Source organism: Salvelinus fontinalis, chromosome 41, assembly GCF_029448725.1.
Source record: "Salvelinus fontinalis isolate EN_2023a chromosome 41, ASM2944872v1, whole genome shotgun sequence".
NCBI classification, from domain to species: Eukaryota; Metazoa; Chordata; class Actinopteri; order Salmoniformes; family Salmonidae; genus Salvelinus; species Salvelinus fontinalis.
The window spans coordinates 12,618,088-12,636,006 of NC_074705.1; the positions used below are offsets into that span (position 1 = coordinate 12,618,088).

At 44.3% G+C, this 17,919-nt stretch overlaps 1 protein-coding gene across 2 annotated transcripts in view; it reads right to left on the reverse strand.

Moving 5' to 3' along the window:
• Positions 1-6,766: 6,766 nt before the first annotated feature.
• LOC129840396 (cilia- and flagella-associated protein 221-like) overlaps positions 6,767-17,919 on the reverse strand; it is a 43,566-nt gene continuing 32,413 nt past the window's right edge. For both annotated transcript variants that reach the window (XM_055908237.1, XM_055908236.1), the window contains exons 12-25: positions 15,785-15,872; positions 14,904-14,993; positions 14,662-14,757; positions 14,018-14,105; positions 13,727-13,824; positions 13,493-13,573; positions 13,206-13,313; positions 12,189-12,350; positions 11,487-11,645; positions 11,169-11,269; positions 8,379-8,474; positions 8,170-8,289; positions 7,521-7,580; positions 6,767-7,199 (exon numbers count right to left, since the gene is read on the reverse strand). In XM_055908237.1, coding sequence (XP_055764212.1) covers positions 7,064-7,199; positions 7,521-7,580; positions 8,170-8,289; positions 8,379-8,474; positions 11,169-11,269; positions 11,487-11,645; positions 12,189-12,350; positions 13,206-13,313; positions 13,493-13,573; positions 13,727-13,824; positions 14,018-14,105; positions 14,662-14,757; positions 14,904-14,993; positions 15,785-15,872 — 1,483 coding nt within the window. In that variant the 3' untranslated portion in view covers positions 6,767-7,063. The remainder of the gene's footprint in view (positions 7,200-7,520; positions 7,581-8,169; positions 8,290-8,378; positions 8,475-11,168; positions 11,270-11,486; positions 11,646-12,188; positions 12,351-13,205; positions 13,314-13,492; positions 13,574-13,726; positions 13,825-14,017; positions 14,106-14,661; positions 14,758-14,903; positions 14,994-15,784; positions 15,873-17,919) is intronic.

Below are 17,919 nucleotides of genomic sequence, written 5' to 3' on the forward strand. Positions count from 1 at the left end.
AAATACAGTCTAGTTCATTGTCCAAAGATGGATCATTAAAAAATCTAAGTGATATTGGCCCTCCCCCAGAATTAATTATGATATTGGCCCTCCTCCAGAGTTAAATTATATGATATTGGCCCTCCTCCAGAGTTAAATGATATGATAGTGGCCCTCCTCCATAGTTAAATGATATGATAGTGGCCCTCCTCCAGAGTTAAATGACATGATAGTTTCCCTCCTCCAGAGTTAAATTATATGATATTGGCCCTCCTCCAGAGTTAAATGACATGATAGTGGCCCTCCTCCAGAGTTAAATGACATGATAGTGGCCCTCCTCCAGAGTTAAATTATATGATATTGGCCCTCCTCCAGAGTTAAATGACATGATAGTGGCCCTCCTCCAGAGTTAAATTATATGATATTGGCCCTGCTCCAGAGTTAAATGACATGATATTGGCCCTCCTCCAGAGTTAAATGAGTATGGGACTTTGAGACTCATAAAAGCCTAAACGTTTTTAACTGCACTGCAACAAGAAGTGAAAATAGACGAGTGGTGCTGACAACAGCACTGCTAGTCATTACATGCCGTATACCGTAATTTAGCCATTCCTGACAATGGAATGACTGATTCTACCATCAACATTAACGAGATTAGAGGACTCTACTATTTGGAGGAAAGCGGAAGTGCAACAAAACGTGTGAACATGACTGTGACAATAGTAAGCCTGCATTCTAATCAAAGCTTGTTAGGGTTGCATAATGTGTAGGCCTACAACATAGTAGACCTAATGTCACATTAACAGTGTTAATAGTCATATTTGGCAGGGTAGCTACAGTACAGTATATGGCTTTTTCTTGCCAATAAGAAAATGTGATTTTTCAGATGTATGCACTGCATGTTAGCTGAAGGTAAAGTATGCCTGGGCCTGTATTCATAAAGCCTCTCAGAGTGCTGATCTAGGATCAGTTTAGCCTTTTTGATCATAATGAATAATATCACATGGACAGGGGAGGAAACTATCCTAGATCTGTTCTACAGTCAGGAACCAAGGTCGTCTCTCAGAGCTGAGGATTGATCTCCTGGGAGCCGCCCCTCTGGGAAGAGTTCAACAGGAGACACCATCCTAGGCCAAGAGGAGTTCGCTGTCAGAGCCCAAACCGAGGAGTGTGTGAGGCGAGAAGTGGAAGTATTCAGGAGAAGGGTCACTGTGATGGACATCCCCACCTAGAAGGGGCGCTATTTCCCCCCGGACTCCCTGGAGAGCGCTAAGCAAAGGTTGGCGTACAACATGTTCATGTGTCCTCCAGGGGACCACACATTTTCCTGCTAGTCATGGACACACGTTCAGGGGGAAGGAGTGGATGGTGGAAGAGCAGCTGGAGTTTCCCATCGAAAGTTTCTGGCGATACACCATCGTGCTGTTCACTGGGGGTGACGCTCTGAGGGAGGAGGACTCGAGGATAGAGCAGCTCTTGGAGAGAGAAGTCAGTTGGAAGCAGCTGGTGGAGAAATGCAATAACAGGTACCATGTGTTTGACAATGTGAGCGGGGACAATGATGGCACACAGGTCAGAAGACTGCTGGAGAGGACAGAGGTGGTGTCGGGAAACGACGGCAGATGCTTTGAAATCAATGAGAGTCTGGGAAAATGTTGAACACAAGGAGGGAGATTGAAAAAAGGACAGATGACAGACATTGAGGGCCTAAAGAGGGACATAGACACTCAGAGCTCTTCTTCACTCAGGTGAGAAACTGACATTTCAACCAAACATACAGTACAGCACATATTCATATTTGATCCATAACAAACCACTGTATTTTGGTTAGTTTTGGATGAGATCTTGTGTCTCTCTGTATCACTCATAGAAGCAACCCACAGACAGACAGAGCTAAGGATTTTGCTCCTAGGGGGAAAATATGATGGGAAAAGTTAGACGGGCAACACCATTTAACGGGCAGGTCTGCGGTAGCGTGGTTGACACTCTGGGCTGGGGCCGGCGCTCCGTGCCGGACACGTCTGAGCGGATGAAGCGGGAGGTGGCACACAGCGTTCATCTGTGTCCTCCGGAGCCTCACGCGCTCTTCCTCGTGGTCTCGGGCGACGTGACCTTCACAGAGAGCGACAGGCACGCTTTGGAGCAACATCTGGAGCTACTGGTCCTAGGGGCGTGAACCCTCACCCTGGTACTGTTCACCATGGGGGACTGCTTCAGAAAGGTCACCCCTGAGGAGCACACCGAGAGCTGGGGTGCCCTCCGGTGGCTGGTGGAGAAAAGTGGGAACAGGTACCACGTCGTGGAGAATGAAAACCCAGTGAATAGCCAACAGGTGGCTGAGCAGCTGGAGAAGATTGAGATGGTTGTAGGGTACGAAAGTGAGCTCCTTCTCACAATGTACCAGCAGGCGGAGGAAAGCAACCTGGAGCGAAAACTGTTATGTGTGGACAACCTAAGGACAATGGCGAGTATGAGGAAGTCTATCAAAGAGAGGGAGGGGAAAATAAAAGAGACGGAGGACATCTACAAGAACGAGACAGAACGGTTGAAACGTGTCTAGAGAAAGACAACGTCATCAAGGAGATGGAAACTAGTTTTAAAGCGGACAACAGTGGTGTATCCGTCACTCCATAGACAAATGCACAATAGCTGAAAAATGATGTAAGCCAATAACTATTGTTTTGGCAATGCAGGTAAATAGATAGATCCTTAACCAAAAACAGCCTGCAATGGGGTGGGGGGGGGGGGGGATTGTTATAAGATGGTCACACCATGGATCATTTAGCTATCTGGGCTTTACTAGCATAGCCCATAGAAACACATCGAATAACACAATAATAAATAGCAAAAAAGACATCATAAGGAATAAGGTTTTGAAGTGTTTGTCCTACAAATGGAGCTGGCTGAGGCTTAAAGTAGCGATCGTAGATGGTTATCTACGTCGGTTCCAGCGATGTTTGGATGAAACAGTCAGAGGTCACCAAGCGCAACATAGCTTCAGCGTGTAAATCAGCTAGAAAGATGTGTTGGCATCGAGTAATTGTCTCTGACCCCTCCCAGTTAGGGTGAGTGATGAGCTCTACAGCAGACTCGCACAACTCAATCGCTGGTTGAAAACAGTTTTCTGCCCTCCCAAAAGATAGAATTTGTAGATAACTGGCCCTCTTTCTGGGACTCACCCGCAAACAGGGCCAAGCCTGGCCTGCTGAGGAGTGACGGACTCCATCCAAGCTGGAGGGGTGCCCTCATTTTATCTATCAACATAGACAGGGTTCCTCTAGCTCCATAATGAGATAGGGTGCAGGCCAGGCAGCAGGCTGTTAGCCAGCCTGCCAGCTTAGTGGAGTCTGCCGCTAGCACAGTCATTGTAGTCAGCTCAGCTTTCCCGATTGAGACTCGATCTAGGTCGGGAAAAACAAAACATGGCGGTGTTCTCTTTAGCAGTCTCACTGGAATTAAAGTCCTCCTCCATTCCTGTCATTATTGAAAGAGATTGTGATAATATCTCACATCTCAAAACAGGACTACTTAATGTTAGATCCCTCACTTCCATGGCAGTCATAGTCAATGAACTAATCACTGATCATAATTCATAACCTTAATGTGATTGGCCTGACTGAAACATGGCTCAAGCCTGATGAATTTACTGTGTTAACTGAGGCCTCTTCTCCTGGTTACACTAGTGACCATATCCACCACGCATCCCACAAAGGCGGAGGTGTTGCTAACATTTACGAAAGCAAATTTCAATTAACAAAAAAAAAAAAAAGACTGTTTTCGTCTTTTGAGCTTCTAGTCATGAAATCTATGCAGCCTACTCAATCACTTTTTAATGCTACTATTTACAGGCCTCCTGGGTCATATATGGCATTCCTCACTGAGTTCCCTGAATTCTTATCGGACCTCGTAGTCATGGCAGATAATATTCACATTTTTGGTGACTTGAATATTTACGTGGATAAATCCACAGAGCCACTCCAAAAAGCTTTCAGAGCCATCATCAACTCAGTGGGTTTTGTCCAACATATCTCCAGACCTACGCATTGCCACAGTCATACCCTGGATCTAGTTTTGTCTCGTGGAAGAAATATTGTGGATCTAAATGTTTTTCCTCATAATCCTGGACTATTGGAGCACCATTTGAGTACGTTTGAAATTACAACAAATAATCTGCTCAGACTCCAACCAATGATTATCAAAAGATGCGCTATAAATTGTCGGACAACCCAAAGATTCCTAGATGCCCTTCCAGACTTCCTCCACCTACCAAAGGACATCGGAGTTGAAAAATCAGTTAACCACCTAAGCGAGGATCTAAATTTAACCTTGCATAATACCCTAGATGCAGTCATACCTCTAAAAACAAAAAACATTTATCTCAAGAAAGTAGCTCCCTGGTATAAAGAAAATACCTGAACCCTGAAGCAAGCTTCCAGAAAATTGGAATGGAAATGGCGCTCCACCAAACTGGAAGTCTTCCAACTAGCTTGGAAAGGCAGTACCGTGCCATATCAAAGAGCACTCACTGCTGCTCGATCAGCCTACTTTTCCAACCTGATTGAGGAGAATAAAAATAATCCAACATTTATTTTTTATACTGTCGAAAAGAAGCATTCCCCAAGTGAGGATGAACAAAGACATGAACTTCTTTGACAAAAAGATAATGATCATTAGAAAGCAAATTACAGTCTTCTCTTGAATCTGCGTATTTTTCAAAAACTCAGGTCTTCCTGAGTCTGCACAGAACTGCCAAGACCTAGGATCAATAGAGACACTAACGTTTTTTTTTTATCCTGTATCCCTCGACACATTCACAAAAGTGGTCATCATGGCCTCTAAACCTTCCACCTGCCTACTGAACCCTATTCCACTTCCTGTGTTTGGCCCTCTTATGTTGAACATAATAAACGGCTCCCTATCCTCTGAATGTGTTCCAAACTCACTACAAGCGGCAGTAATAAAGCCTCTACTGAAAAAGCCAAACCTTGACCCAGAAAATGTAAAAAAAACTATTGGCCTATATCAAATCTCCCATTCCTCTCAACAAAATGTTTTTAAAAGCTTCTGAAGGTGGTACCTTTTAATGGCATCAGACCTTAGTGCCGCTTTTGACACCATCGATCACTATATCCTTTTGGAGAGATTGGAAACCCTAATTTGGTCTACACAGAAAAGTTCTTGCCTGGTTTAGATCTTATCTGTCGGAAAGATATCAATTTGCCTATGGATGGTTTTTCCTCTGACAAATTAATGGTAAGTTTCAGTGTTCCTCAAGGTTCAGTTTTAGGACCACTATTGTTTTCTCTACTGTATATATTCTACCTCTTGGTGATGTCAGCCTCCAGGTTCTATGCTGCAATAGTCTATGTGCCGGGGGGCTAGGGCCAGTCTGTCATATCTGGTGAAATGCTCATGTCTTATCTGGTGTCAAATCAAATCAAATGTTATTAGTTACATGCACTGAATACAACAGGTGCAGACCTTACAGTGAAATGCTTACCTACAAGCCCCTAACCAACAGTGCAGTTTCAAAAAATACGGATAAGAATAAGAGCTAAAAGTAATAAGTAATTTAAGAGCAGCAGTAAAAAATAACAATATATACAGGGGGGTGCCGGTACAGAGTCAATGTGCGGGTGCAACGGTTAGTTGAGGTAGTATGTACATGTAGGTAGAGTTAATTAAAGTGATTATGCATAGATGACAACAGAGAGTGGCAGTGGTGTGGAGAGGGGGAGGGGGGGCAATGTGAATAGTCTGGGTAGCCATTTGACTAGATGTTCAGGAGTCTTATGGCTTGGGGGTAGAAGCTGTTTAGGAGCCTCTTGGACCTAGACTTGGCGCTCTGTTACCGCTTGCCGTGTGGTAGCAGAGAGAACAGTCTATGACTAGAGTGGTTGGAGTATTTGACAATTTTTAGCGACTTCCTCTGACACCGCCTGGTATAGAGGCCCTGGATGGCAGGAAGCTTGGCCCCAGTGATGTACCCTCTGTAAGCGCCTTACAAGTCAGATGCCAAGCAGTTGCCATAATAAGCGGTGATGCAGCCAGTCAAGATACTCTCAATGGTGCAGCTGTAGAACTTTTTGCCAAATCTTTTCAGCCTCCTGAGGGGGAAGGGGAGTTGTCGTGCCCTCTTCACGACTGTGTTGGTGTGTTTGGACTATGATGTGTGAACACCAAGGAACTTGAATCGCTCGACCCGCTCCACTACAGCTCCGTCGATGTGAATAGGGGCGTGCTCAGCCCTCCATTTCCTGTAGTCCACGATCAGCTCCTTTGTTTTGCTGACGTTGAAGGAGAGGTTGTGGTCCTGGCACCACACTGCCAGGTCTCTGACCTCCTCCCTGTAGACTGTCTCATTGTCGTCAGTGATCAGGCCTACCACGATCCTTTGTGTCATCGGCTAACTTAATGAAGATGTTTGAGTCGTGCGTGGCCACGCAGTTATGGGTGAACAGGGAGTGCAGGAAGAGACTAAGCAGGCACGCCTGAGGGGCCCGTGTTGAGGTTCAGCATGGCGTTTGTGTTGTTGCCTACCCTCACCACCCGGGGGCGGTCCTTCAGAAAGTCCAGGGTCCAGTTGCAGAGGGAGGTGTTTAATCACAGGGTCCTTAGCTTAATGATGACCTGGGAGTGGACTATGGTGTTGAACACTGAGCTGTAGTCAATGAATAGCATTCTCACATAGATGTTCCTTTTGGCCAGGTGAGAAAGAGCAGTGTTCAGTGCAATAGAGATTGCTTTAACTGTGGATCCGTGACATACAGGTATTAATTTGGATTCATTCCTTTATCAATTCTTTTATTTGCTAGAAAGGCCTGTCATTAATTAAATAAAACAAGAAGCCAAACTTTAAAGTACATAAAGACTGTTTTAAATGAAAATGTCCTTGGCTGATATTGGCCAGTGTAAATGCAAGACAATGGGCACAGCATCAGTGGTGTGGTAAATATACAATAGCACTTAGCAGCTACAGTAATGATATATTTTACAGTGAAATGTAATATATCAGTCAATGTATGTTGGTACTGTAATCTGATATTTCCTGCATCAACCTTAGTGCCTCATAACAAATATAGCACTATTTATTCTCTGGTGTAGAGGGTAAATTAGCCTTGCCCACAATATTCAGGTGGTTGAGTCGCGCCATCACCTTGGCACCAAGTCTATTGGTCTGAGACTTCAGAAACATCTCCAGCTGCTGCTCTCTTGATTCCCTGTAGAAGTTATGAGTAAAAGTTATACAAATATGAATAATCGTACCTATTGTTCTTGTTTGTGAAATCTTCCATTACATAAAAAAGAGATATGTCTTAGATTAGAAAGAGAGTGTGAGAGAGAGGAAGAAATGTGTGTACGTGTGTGTGTGTGTGTGTGTGTGTGTGTGTGTGTGTGTGTGTGTGTGTGTGTGTGTGTGTGTGTGTGTGTGTGTGTGTGTGTGTGTGTGTGTGTGTGTGTGCGTGTGTGTGTGTGTGTGTTAGTAGTTGATACTGACACCAGATGCTGAGTGGAAGGGATAGGAACAGTGTTGTGTTCACCTGGAGATGTTTGCTGTACTGAGAGGCATCATCTGGGGAGTTTTACAGGGACTCAGGGAACTAGTGGAGGAGAAGCACAATGAGCTGTTGTTATCTCCACCTTTATCTAACATCCTCTTTTACAATCCCAACCTGGCCACAAGGGGACAGTAGTACAGCAACAGCATTCTAATTCTGTGTCTCTTGACTATCTCTGCGTCATGCTGATGTAACGTCATTATTTTAGCCAAATTAGAAGAGATCATTTGATTATAATGTGATTTTTGACAAATCGAATTTACAAACAATTAGCATGCCACGCCGTCAATAGATGTACAGAGATAATGACAAACCAAACATGAAGGAAGAAACAGAAAATGGAGTGCGTGACAAAAATGCTAATTCAAGTTTTTGATTGATGACAATTGGCAAGGACTCAAGGGAAGACACAATGATTGAGTTGTAGGCTAAATGAAATGCCAGTATTCCTCATAGGGATTAGAGGTTAATTTAGTGGAAACACAGATGCATGATGCTCCTAGTCCTGCTGTGTGTGTGTGTGTGTGTGTGTGTGTGTGTGTGTGTGTGTGTGTGTGTGTGTGTGTGTGTGTGTGTGTGTGTGTGTGTGTGTGTGTGTGTGTGTGTGTGTGTGTGTGAACGAACAGTATACCTGCTGTCATCTTTAAAGCTGTCATCTTTCAGCTGTCTGGGAGTGGAAGGTACATTCTCTGGCAGGGGAAACTCGGCTCGGATCATCTCAGGCGTGAGAGATACTCCCGTGCTTTCAGATCTGGTAAAACACATCAGTCACACAAACCCTCTGAAATGGAGTCCTATTACTTTCAGTCCGTCTGTCTGTCAGTGTGTGTTAGTGCTTACTGTCCATCCAGTAGCTCCTCTGTCATATCTTCTGGAAGGCCATTAAGAGCTGAAGGTGCCATGGTGGGCAGAATGTCACTGTTGAAGGGGTCAGACCTGATGGAACACACGGTCAGGTGATAGAGACTCGTAGACGAATTAAAGGACTGGTACACAGAGTTGAGTCAGTCAATTATCTCAACTTTGTACAGGAAACACAATTTTAGCCCATCTTGTACAGCTGAGTATAAACATACAGGCTAACATTCTGTTGATGTTTCCAATATCTTCACGTCAGATGACTAGGCAGCCCTATGGTTTGTTGTAGAGGCCTACCTTAACTGTATAGGCAACATTTCACTTGGATTTGTTTGGACACTACTTCAACAAAGCAGAGGATATAGCGCTGACTCTTAGTAACCCTGGTGTTGGAATGGATTCCAGAAAGGAGTCTGCACCATGGCCATAGATCTTACACAAGGGAACAGAGTGCCGGTCCCCCATCACCCTGTAAATATGAAGTAAATCACTGTGTTTCCATTCATAAGTGTGTCTGTGAGACTTGCACTGGTCTGGATCTGTAGTTAATGTGTTACAGTTTAGGATTTGCCATTCAAATGATCTGGAGGCAGAGATGAAGCCAGCAAGAACATCCTTGGAAGAAGTGGACACACACAAACACACTGAGCCAGCTGGAGGAAGTTTGTGGATGACCTAAACTCAGCTAAAAAAGAAATGTCCCTTTTTCAGGACCCTGTCTTTCAAAGATAATTCGTAAAACTCAGATCTTCATTGTAAAGGGTTTAAACATGCTTGTTCAATGACCCATAACAATTAATGAACATGCACCTGTGGAACGGTTGTTAAGACACTAACAGCTTACAGACGGTAGGCAATTAAGGTCACAGTTATGAAAACTTAGGACACTAAAGAGGCCTTTCTACTGACTCTGAAAAACACCAAAAGAAAGTAACCCAGGGTCCCTGCTCATCTGCGAGAATGTGCTGCGAGCATGCTGCAAGGAGGCATGAGGACTGCAGATGTGGCCAGGGCAATAAATTGCAATGTCCGTACTGTGAGATACAGGGAGACAGAACGGACAGGTGATCGTCCTCGCAGTGGCAGACCACGTGTAACAACACCTGCACAGAATCGGTACATCCGAACATCACACCTGCGGGACAGGTACAGGATGGCAACAACAGCCTGAGTTACACCAGGAACGCACAATCCCTCCATCAGTGCTCACACTGTCTGCAATAGGCTGAGAGAAGCTGGACTGAGTGCTTGTAGGCCTGTTGTAAGGCAGGTCCTCACCAGACATCACTGGCAACAACATTGCCTATGGGCACAAACCCACCGTCGCTGGACCAGACAGGGCTGGCAAAAAGTGCTCTTCACTGACGAGTTGCGGTTTTGTCTCACCAGAGGTGATGGTTGGATTTGTGTTTATCATCGAAGGAATGAGCGTTACACCAAGGCCTGTACTCTGGAGTGGGATCGATTTGGAGGTGGAGGGTCTGTCATGGTCTGGGGCGGTGTGTCACAGCATCATCGGACTGAGCTTGTTGTCATTGCTGGCAATCTCAACGCTGTGTGTTACAGGGAAGACAGCCTCCTCCCTCATGTGGTACCCTTCCTGCAGGCTCATCCTGACATGACCCTCCAGCATGACAATGCCGCCAGCCATACTGCTCATTCTGTGCGTGATTTCCTGCAAGACAGGAATGTCAGTGTTCTGCCATGGCCAGCGAAGAGCCCGGATCTCAATCCCATTGAGCATGCCTGGGACCTGTTGGATCGGAGGGTGAGGGCTAGAGCCATTCCTCCCAGAAATGTCTGGGAACTTGCAGGTGCCTTGGTGGAAGAGTGGGGTAACATCTCACAGCAAAAACTGGCAAATCTGGTGCAGTTCATGAGGAGGAGATACACTGCAGTACTTAATGCAGCTGGTGGCCACACCAGATACTGACTGTTACTTTTGATTTTGACCCCCCCTTTGTTCAGGGACACATTATTCCATTTCTGTTAGTCACATGTCTGTGGAACTTGTTCAGTTTATGTCTCAGTTGTTGAATCTTGTTATGTTCATACAACTGTTTACACATGTTAAGTTTGCTGAAAATAAACGCAGTTGACAGTGAGAGGACGTTTCTATTTTTGCTGAGTTTATAACCTACAGTGTACTTCCTAAGGAGCAAAAGGGTTTTCCACGTTCGTCAAGTCAAATGGTCTGAGGAAGGGTAGGAGGTTTTTTAAGTGCTGTGTTGGTACAAGAACTTACTGGTTGCGTGCGGTGCCTTCATTGAAGTTCTCTGCAATCAATGGATAATCTGAATATAATAGCAAAACAATCCTAACTAACTATCTCCCCCAGGAGGTTGCTGAGGGGAGAACGGCTCATAATAATGGCAGGAACGGAGCAAATGGAATGGCATCAAACACCTGGGAACCATGTGTTTGATACCATTCCACTGATTCTACTCCTGGAATTCCCACGAGCCCATTCTCCCCAATTAAGGTGCCACCAACCTCCTGTGCTATCTACCTAACCATAGCATCCCAGTACCATGACACCTCGGCTGTGAGCTGGTCAAACAAGATGATCAAACAAGATAAGCTAATAAGAAAAGTGTTCAGTTGTGTGTAAAGAACAACAGCCTGTACTTTGTACTGTTTGCTCAAGAACACATTGTATAGATGAGTTAGTACATCATGATCCGTTAAGTCACTATAGCGGTCTCTCTACGCAGCTGTATGTGTGGTGTGAATGGTAGACAGCCCTGTAAGGCTGTGTTACTGGATCCTTACACGCGCGGGGCCCAGCTACTGGTGAGTGTGGGAGTGTTGGACAGAGCGGCCAGGGCAGCCGATGGGAACTTCTTCCAGGTCATCACACCTCGGATCACATCCTGCAATTTGATCAGGATAAAGAACACAGTGTAATTGTTGTAAAAACGGCTTTGGCTTTAGTTTCAATTACTACAAATGTCCATATTGTGGGAACATTCAAGGTATTCTATTCTATTATTTTTTATAATATTTTAATTATATAGAAATGCAATGCTAGTACACAAAAAATGGACGATTTTTGTATTAATAACACCTGTTGATATGAAAGAGACTTACTGTTCGGTCCAAAAATTTCTTCTGAGTGCTGGGGGTGTTCATTCCAAACACAGAGGGCTTTGGGATGGTGTACCGGGGCAGTGGACACAGGTGGAACTCCAGGTCACACTCTAGGTAGAGGGGGTCTGCTTTGAAGGCATGGAGACCGGGGGCTGGGTTCTACAGAGCAGAACAAAGTCCAACATGGAACATGAACAGTATAAATTTATTCACAGTTGTCGATATTCTCAGGCCCAGTGAATGATTCCACTATTGAGAAGAGGAACAGCTGTTGTGGGAATCATCAGGACAGAGATTCCAACAAAACATTTCCAACACTATGCATAATAGTAACACCAATCATTACGACTACATCTACTGTATACAGCCTTATAATGGACAGTCTGTAGATATTTACTAGAGATATGACATAGATGTGGTCCATACTGTAGATATGTAAAATAGAACACATTTATATATGGTAGGAGGCTGGTAGGAGGAGCTATAGGAGGACTGGTTTGTTGTAATGGCTGGAATGGAATAGAATAATTGGAACGGACTCAAACATGTGGTTTCCATGTGTTTGATGTGTTTCATACCGTTCCATATATTCCATTCCAGCCATTACAATGGGCCCGTCCTCCTTAGCGCCTCCCACCAGCCTCCACTGATATACTGTAAATAAATAATAGTGTTCTATCATATTCTGTGATATTGCCTTACAAAGATTCTGAGGGGGTGTGCGTAGGGAGGCTTCAGCAGGGCGGCGGGGGCCGTGAAGCTCAGACTGGGACACTCGTCCTCCTGCTCCACATCCTCCTCGCCCTCTGGCTCGGCCACTGCACACCCCGAGGGAGAACGGATCACTCTGGGTAACAATTCATCCTGAAAGACAGGGACACAACCATACAAGCAACCAGTGCATTAGGACACCGAACGAAAGACTGAAACAGGAGAGACGACCTGAACTTGTTCAATACCAAACACACATTTTTGTTTTCCGTTACAAAATGTTTTCCTACAGTGTTTCCTAATGAATATGACCCAGCAGAGAATAATAAAAAAAAAAAAGATTTATCAGTCTTGTATAACAGCCATGGTGGCAAGAGCAGAGAAATACTATCAAAATCATATCAATGAGATGGGGCCAATCAGTTAGAAGCTCTAGTTCTGCAATTGCAAAAATCCTACTTGATGTTGTCCTAAAGTAAGATAAGATCTGACAGTTGTAGGATGTTTCTATAATAAGTAATGCTGTGGTAAAGAGTTTGTTATGGAGAGCTGCCCATAAATGAGTAAGTGCTTGTATGATGGGAGCTAAGTGGGGACCATGAGCTCTGGAGAAGGGTGGTCAATGTTCATCTTGTCACGGTCTTGTCAACCATGGGAAACTATAGGAACATTTAAATAAACAATGGTTTGATTACATAAACAATGAGGTTATTGAGCAAATACAAAGCAAATACAAACACGCTATTGGATGTCAGAGGAGCAGAGCAGATCCTAGTCTCTGACAGTGACACCATTAAGTAATCAATCAAACCATTCAGAGTTCTCAGGGTTATTGCTGTTCTATTACATTGTTTATGTTATATCACTTCTATATCATCTCATAAAAGGCTTAAAAGATTGACTTTGATTTATTTGCTTTTGTATAAATGTATCTAAATGTATCTGTGTATTACACACCACCTATGTAGGTGTCCCACAGTGTTGCTGGTGAGTTGTCTCTTGGCTCACCTGCGCCCCAGTGCATAGCGTCCTGGGCTGGGTTGGGGGAATGTAGCTAGCTGCAGCCTCAAAGGCCGAAACAGGCTGGTAACCCATTAACTTGTAGTGCTGGGGAACCTTGAAAAACAACACAAGTAATGGGACAGAAGTGAGCATGTTACTGTACAATTTCCAAGCAAAATCCCTGTTACCATCAGCAGTGACAGAAAGGCAAAAATAGCTAGTTGTTAGTGCTACAATGTACAAGCAACATCAATTATTCTTTACTCAGGCAAAGACCTCTCATGTAAACGTACCTTCAGATTGAAGAATGGAGTGTGTCGTCTGACCAGGACCTCAATAGGCCTAACAGGGACGGCACCCAATGCATTGGGAGCCTGGGCATACAAGGCCAACACTATGTTATGGTCATTTTCACAAAATAATTTCAATGAATACAAGTTACTGGGCAAATCAAATCAGTGTTCCTTCTTTGCAAGTAGTCCACGCAAGAACAAGATGGACTACTTGAACAAGTGCACTGCACTTACCAGTTCATCAGACTGGTTAGGAAGAGAGAAGATGGGGAATGTGAACGGAATCACGTTGTCTGGTGAGACCTTCGGGAGTTGAAAGGTCTCCTCCTCAACTGAAACAGAAAAATGCATGCATCTTGCTTGCTTCCAACATCACAATGACTTGGGGGGTAAAATAACTTTAAGATAGATTTTTATTTTGGCACAACAAATGTGTGTGCTGCATCGGTCAGGTATGTATCTTGATCATATGCCTGTGTCAAATAGAGAACACGTTTGCCCTTTGGGGTCTCAACGGTGCAATACCTCTTACTCCTTTGGACAGGCGCTTCAAGCTTTGAGTCAGCTGCCTCAACGAGACCAGTCTGTTGTTCATACGACATTGAATCACCACCTGAAACACATGGTGCACTCACTTAGAAGTCGTGTTGTTTCGAAAGGTTATGTATGTTCATAAGTAAACCCTCTTCGTGCTGTATGAAATCTGTTGCAGCACATCTTTCTTGCTAAAATAGAGAATGATATAAATACAAAAGAAATATGATATTAAAGAGAACCAGGACTTGGACATTGTCAGCTTTCCAACTGCCTATGAGGTATTGTATAACATACTGGTTTTACAGTTTGGCATTTGGTTGAATCTATTCAAATGTAGGCTACATCATTAAATATAACTGACCTAAGGAATTCCCATCCCAGACATACTACAGGGAATGTCTATTCTTAGCTTCTTACTACTCTCATTAGACTGGACTGTGCCCCACTACAAAACTACTACTACACCATCTTATGGCATGGCTTAAGATCGTTATCATAGAGAGTATACACACCGTCTCACAGGGTTTTGGCTTGTGGTTTGTGAGTGAAAAACAATTCTGTTGAGTGGGCTGGGATGAGGCACTCTATGCCTAAGGCCAATAGAGTGAAAGAGAGAGGGCTAAGTACTGTACCTTGCGGGCTGCCTGCTGGAAGAGCCTCAGAGCTCTCTGCCTGATCTCCAGATGACTGCTGGAGTACATGCGAAAGGAAGGCGTGCCCACCAGTGCCTGGAAGGTACAAAAAGAACAGACGTTTTGATTGTGAAAAAGAAAATGGGTACAAGCAGCTTTCATACTCGGGGGGGGGGCTATATGTATTCCATTTGATGCCATTTTAAAGGCAAACAGGTCCGTTTTGACTTCGACATGCTTACCTGGCCTGTGTTACGCAGGACCCGTCTGGTAGAGAGCTTAGGTTGGCCTCTAGCAAAGTCTTTCTCCTTCCTCACCTCTCCTTTTCTAACCTGGAATTAAGACGGACGTTCAATTAAGACGGGGGTTTGTCATGTTTAGAATACGAGCAAGTGTGACTAACAGAGATCAATCCCGGGAGAATGCATTAGCCCACTAAGCCAAAGCCTAGCCATTTTCTCTGGGAGCCAATGCAACTCTTCAAGTCTCAGGTAAGGTTATTGATCATCACACTAGGAAGGTCACTAAACTACCTCTGTTACACAAACGTATGAAACACAGATCAGCAGAAGACATAGGGAAGAGGTATAAAGGCTGTTTTGGTTCCTGGCCTGAGCTCCAGATTCCAGAGAAAACACATGAAAGGAGTTTATCAAATCCCCAAGTGGAGTGGTTGGCCTCTCTAAAAACAATGGTGGCCTGGAAAGAACACAGTAAATACAGCCAATAAACAGAGAGAGGGGAGAGGAAGTGCTGTTAAGTGTCCTGAGAGAGATCTGTCATCTGTTCCCCTTTAGAAGAAACAGCAATAGCAGCAGCTCCCTCTGACATTATAGCCTCATGTTGTATATCTAAGGAAAAGTTACAACTTATACATTTACTGGCTGTTCTCAATAAAACTCAAATATAGTTGGTATCCACATACTTTTGGTAATGTTGTGTATATAAAACATAGTAACAATATGGTGTGCAAACCGGAGAAAAACTGGTTGCCCAGATAGCTGCACAAGTGATGAGGAAACAAAGCCAGAGCAGAGGAAAACATGAAACATGTCGGAAATACAACATACAGCAACAGTGTTTTATGATTATTATGACTATCCTGATAAGTTACAAATCTTACCATATATTCATAATCTGCAACATCTCTCTCCTCCAAAACCTGCATTTTGGTCTGTGTCGAGACAGGGTCCTTCCCAAGGTGAACTTGCCTTAAACAAAAATACATTTATCTACAGTACAGTTTGAGTGACCTATGACATTTAGTACATAATCATAGATACGGTAATCTACAGTCGTGGCCAAAAGTTTTGAGAATGACACAAATATTAATTTTCACAAAGTCTGCTGCCTCTGTGTCTTTAGATATTTTTGTCAGATGTTACTATGGAATACTGAAGTATAATTACAAGCATTTCATAAGGGTCAAAGGCTTTTATTGACAATTACATGAAGTTGATGCAAAGAGTCAATATTTGCAGTGTTGACCCTTCTTTTTCAAGACCTCTGCAATCCGCCCTGGCATGCTGTCAATTAACTTCTGGGCCACATCCTGACTGATGGCAGCCCATTCTTGCATAATCAATGCTTGGAAATTGTCAGAATTTGTGGGTGTTTGTTTGTCCACCCGCCTCTTGAGGATGGACCACAAGTTCTCAATGGGATTAAGGTCTGGGGAGCTTCCTGGCCATGGACCCAAAATATCAATGTTTTGTTCCCCGAGCCACTTAGTTATCACTTTTGCCTTATGGCAAGGTGCTCCATCATGCTGGAAAAGGAATTGTTCGTCACCAAACTGTTCCTGGATGGTTGGCAGAAGTTGCTCTCAGAGGATGTGTTGGTACCATTCTTTATTCATGGATGTGTTCTAAGGCAAAATTGTGAGTGAGCCCACTCCCTTGGCTGAGAAGCAACCCCACACATGAATGGTCTCAGGATGCTTTACTGTTGGCATGACACAGGACTGATGGTAGCGCTCACCTTGTCTTCTCCGGACAAGCTTTTTTCTGGATGCCCCAAACAATCGGAAAGGGGATTCATCAAAGAAAATTACTTTACCCCAGTCCTCAGCAGTCCAATCCCTGTACCTTTTGCAGAATATAGCTTCTTTGCTGCCCTTCTTGACACCAGGCCATCCTCCAAAAGTATTCCCCTCACTGTGCGTGCAGATGCACTCACACCTGCCTGCTGCCATTCCTGAGCAAGCTCTGTACTGGTGGTGCCCCGATCCCGCAGCTGAAACAACTTTAGGAGACGGTCCTGGCGCTTGCTGGACTTTCTTGGGCGCCCTGAAGCCTTCTTTACATCAATTGAACCGCTCTCCTTGAAGTTCTTGATGATCCGATAAATGGTTGATTTAGGTGCAATCTTACTGGCAGCAATATCCTTGCCTGTGAAGCCATTTTTGTGCAAAGCAATGATGACGGCACGTGTTTCCTTGCAGGTAACCATGGTTGACAGATGGAAAACAATGATTCCAAGCACCACCCTCCTTTTGAAGCAACCAGTCTGTTATCCGAACTCAATCAGCATGACAGCGTGATCTCCAGCCGTGTCCTCGTCAACACTCACACCTGTGTTAACGAGAGAATCACTGACATGATGTCAGCTGGTCCTTTTGTGGCAGGGCTGAAATGCAGTGGAAATGTTTTTGGGGGATTCAGTTCATTTGCATGGCAAAGAGGGACTTTGCAATGAATTGCAATTCATCTGATCACTCTCAATAACATTATGGAGTACAGTAATCCCTCGTTTATCGCGGGGGTTACGTTCCGAAAATGACCCGCGATAAGTGAAATCCGCGAAATAGAAAACTTTTTTTTTTTTTACAATTAGCAACTATTACATGTATACAAATACAGTGACTCACGTGTAGGCCGTTTCACTGCTCTTCAGACTGGGCCGCTGCATCCTGACTGCGCTCTGCAGTGTTCTCTTCTTCTGAAGCCCGCGGTGCAGGTGTGTTTGTTCGGGAGAAGAACATAGTGATAGGCAGCTGTTGTCGCTCTTTTTTCTTCTTTGCAAAAAGATCCTTGTACACCGACATGCCACCATCGATTACGTTGGAGAACTGTAATGAACGGCTCATCAAAGGGTCCCATTCCTCAGCTACTCGCTTAAGTTCAGTGGCCATTCGCACCATGGTTGCTAAGCGACCAAGCGTTAGTCCTTCCTCCTCATCTCTCGTGTCCAATTCGTAGCATGTTTTGATACAAGAAGCGGGAGTGAGTTTTTAGCGAATCAGAATGCAGAGCACAA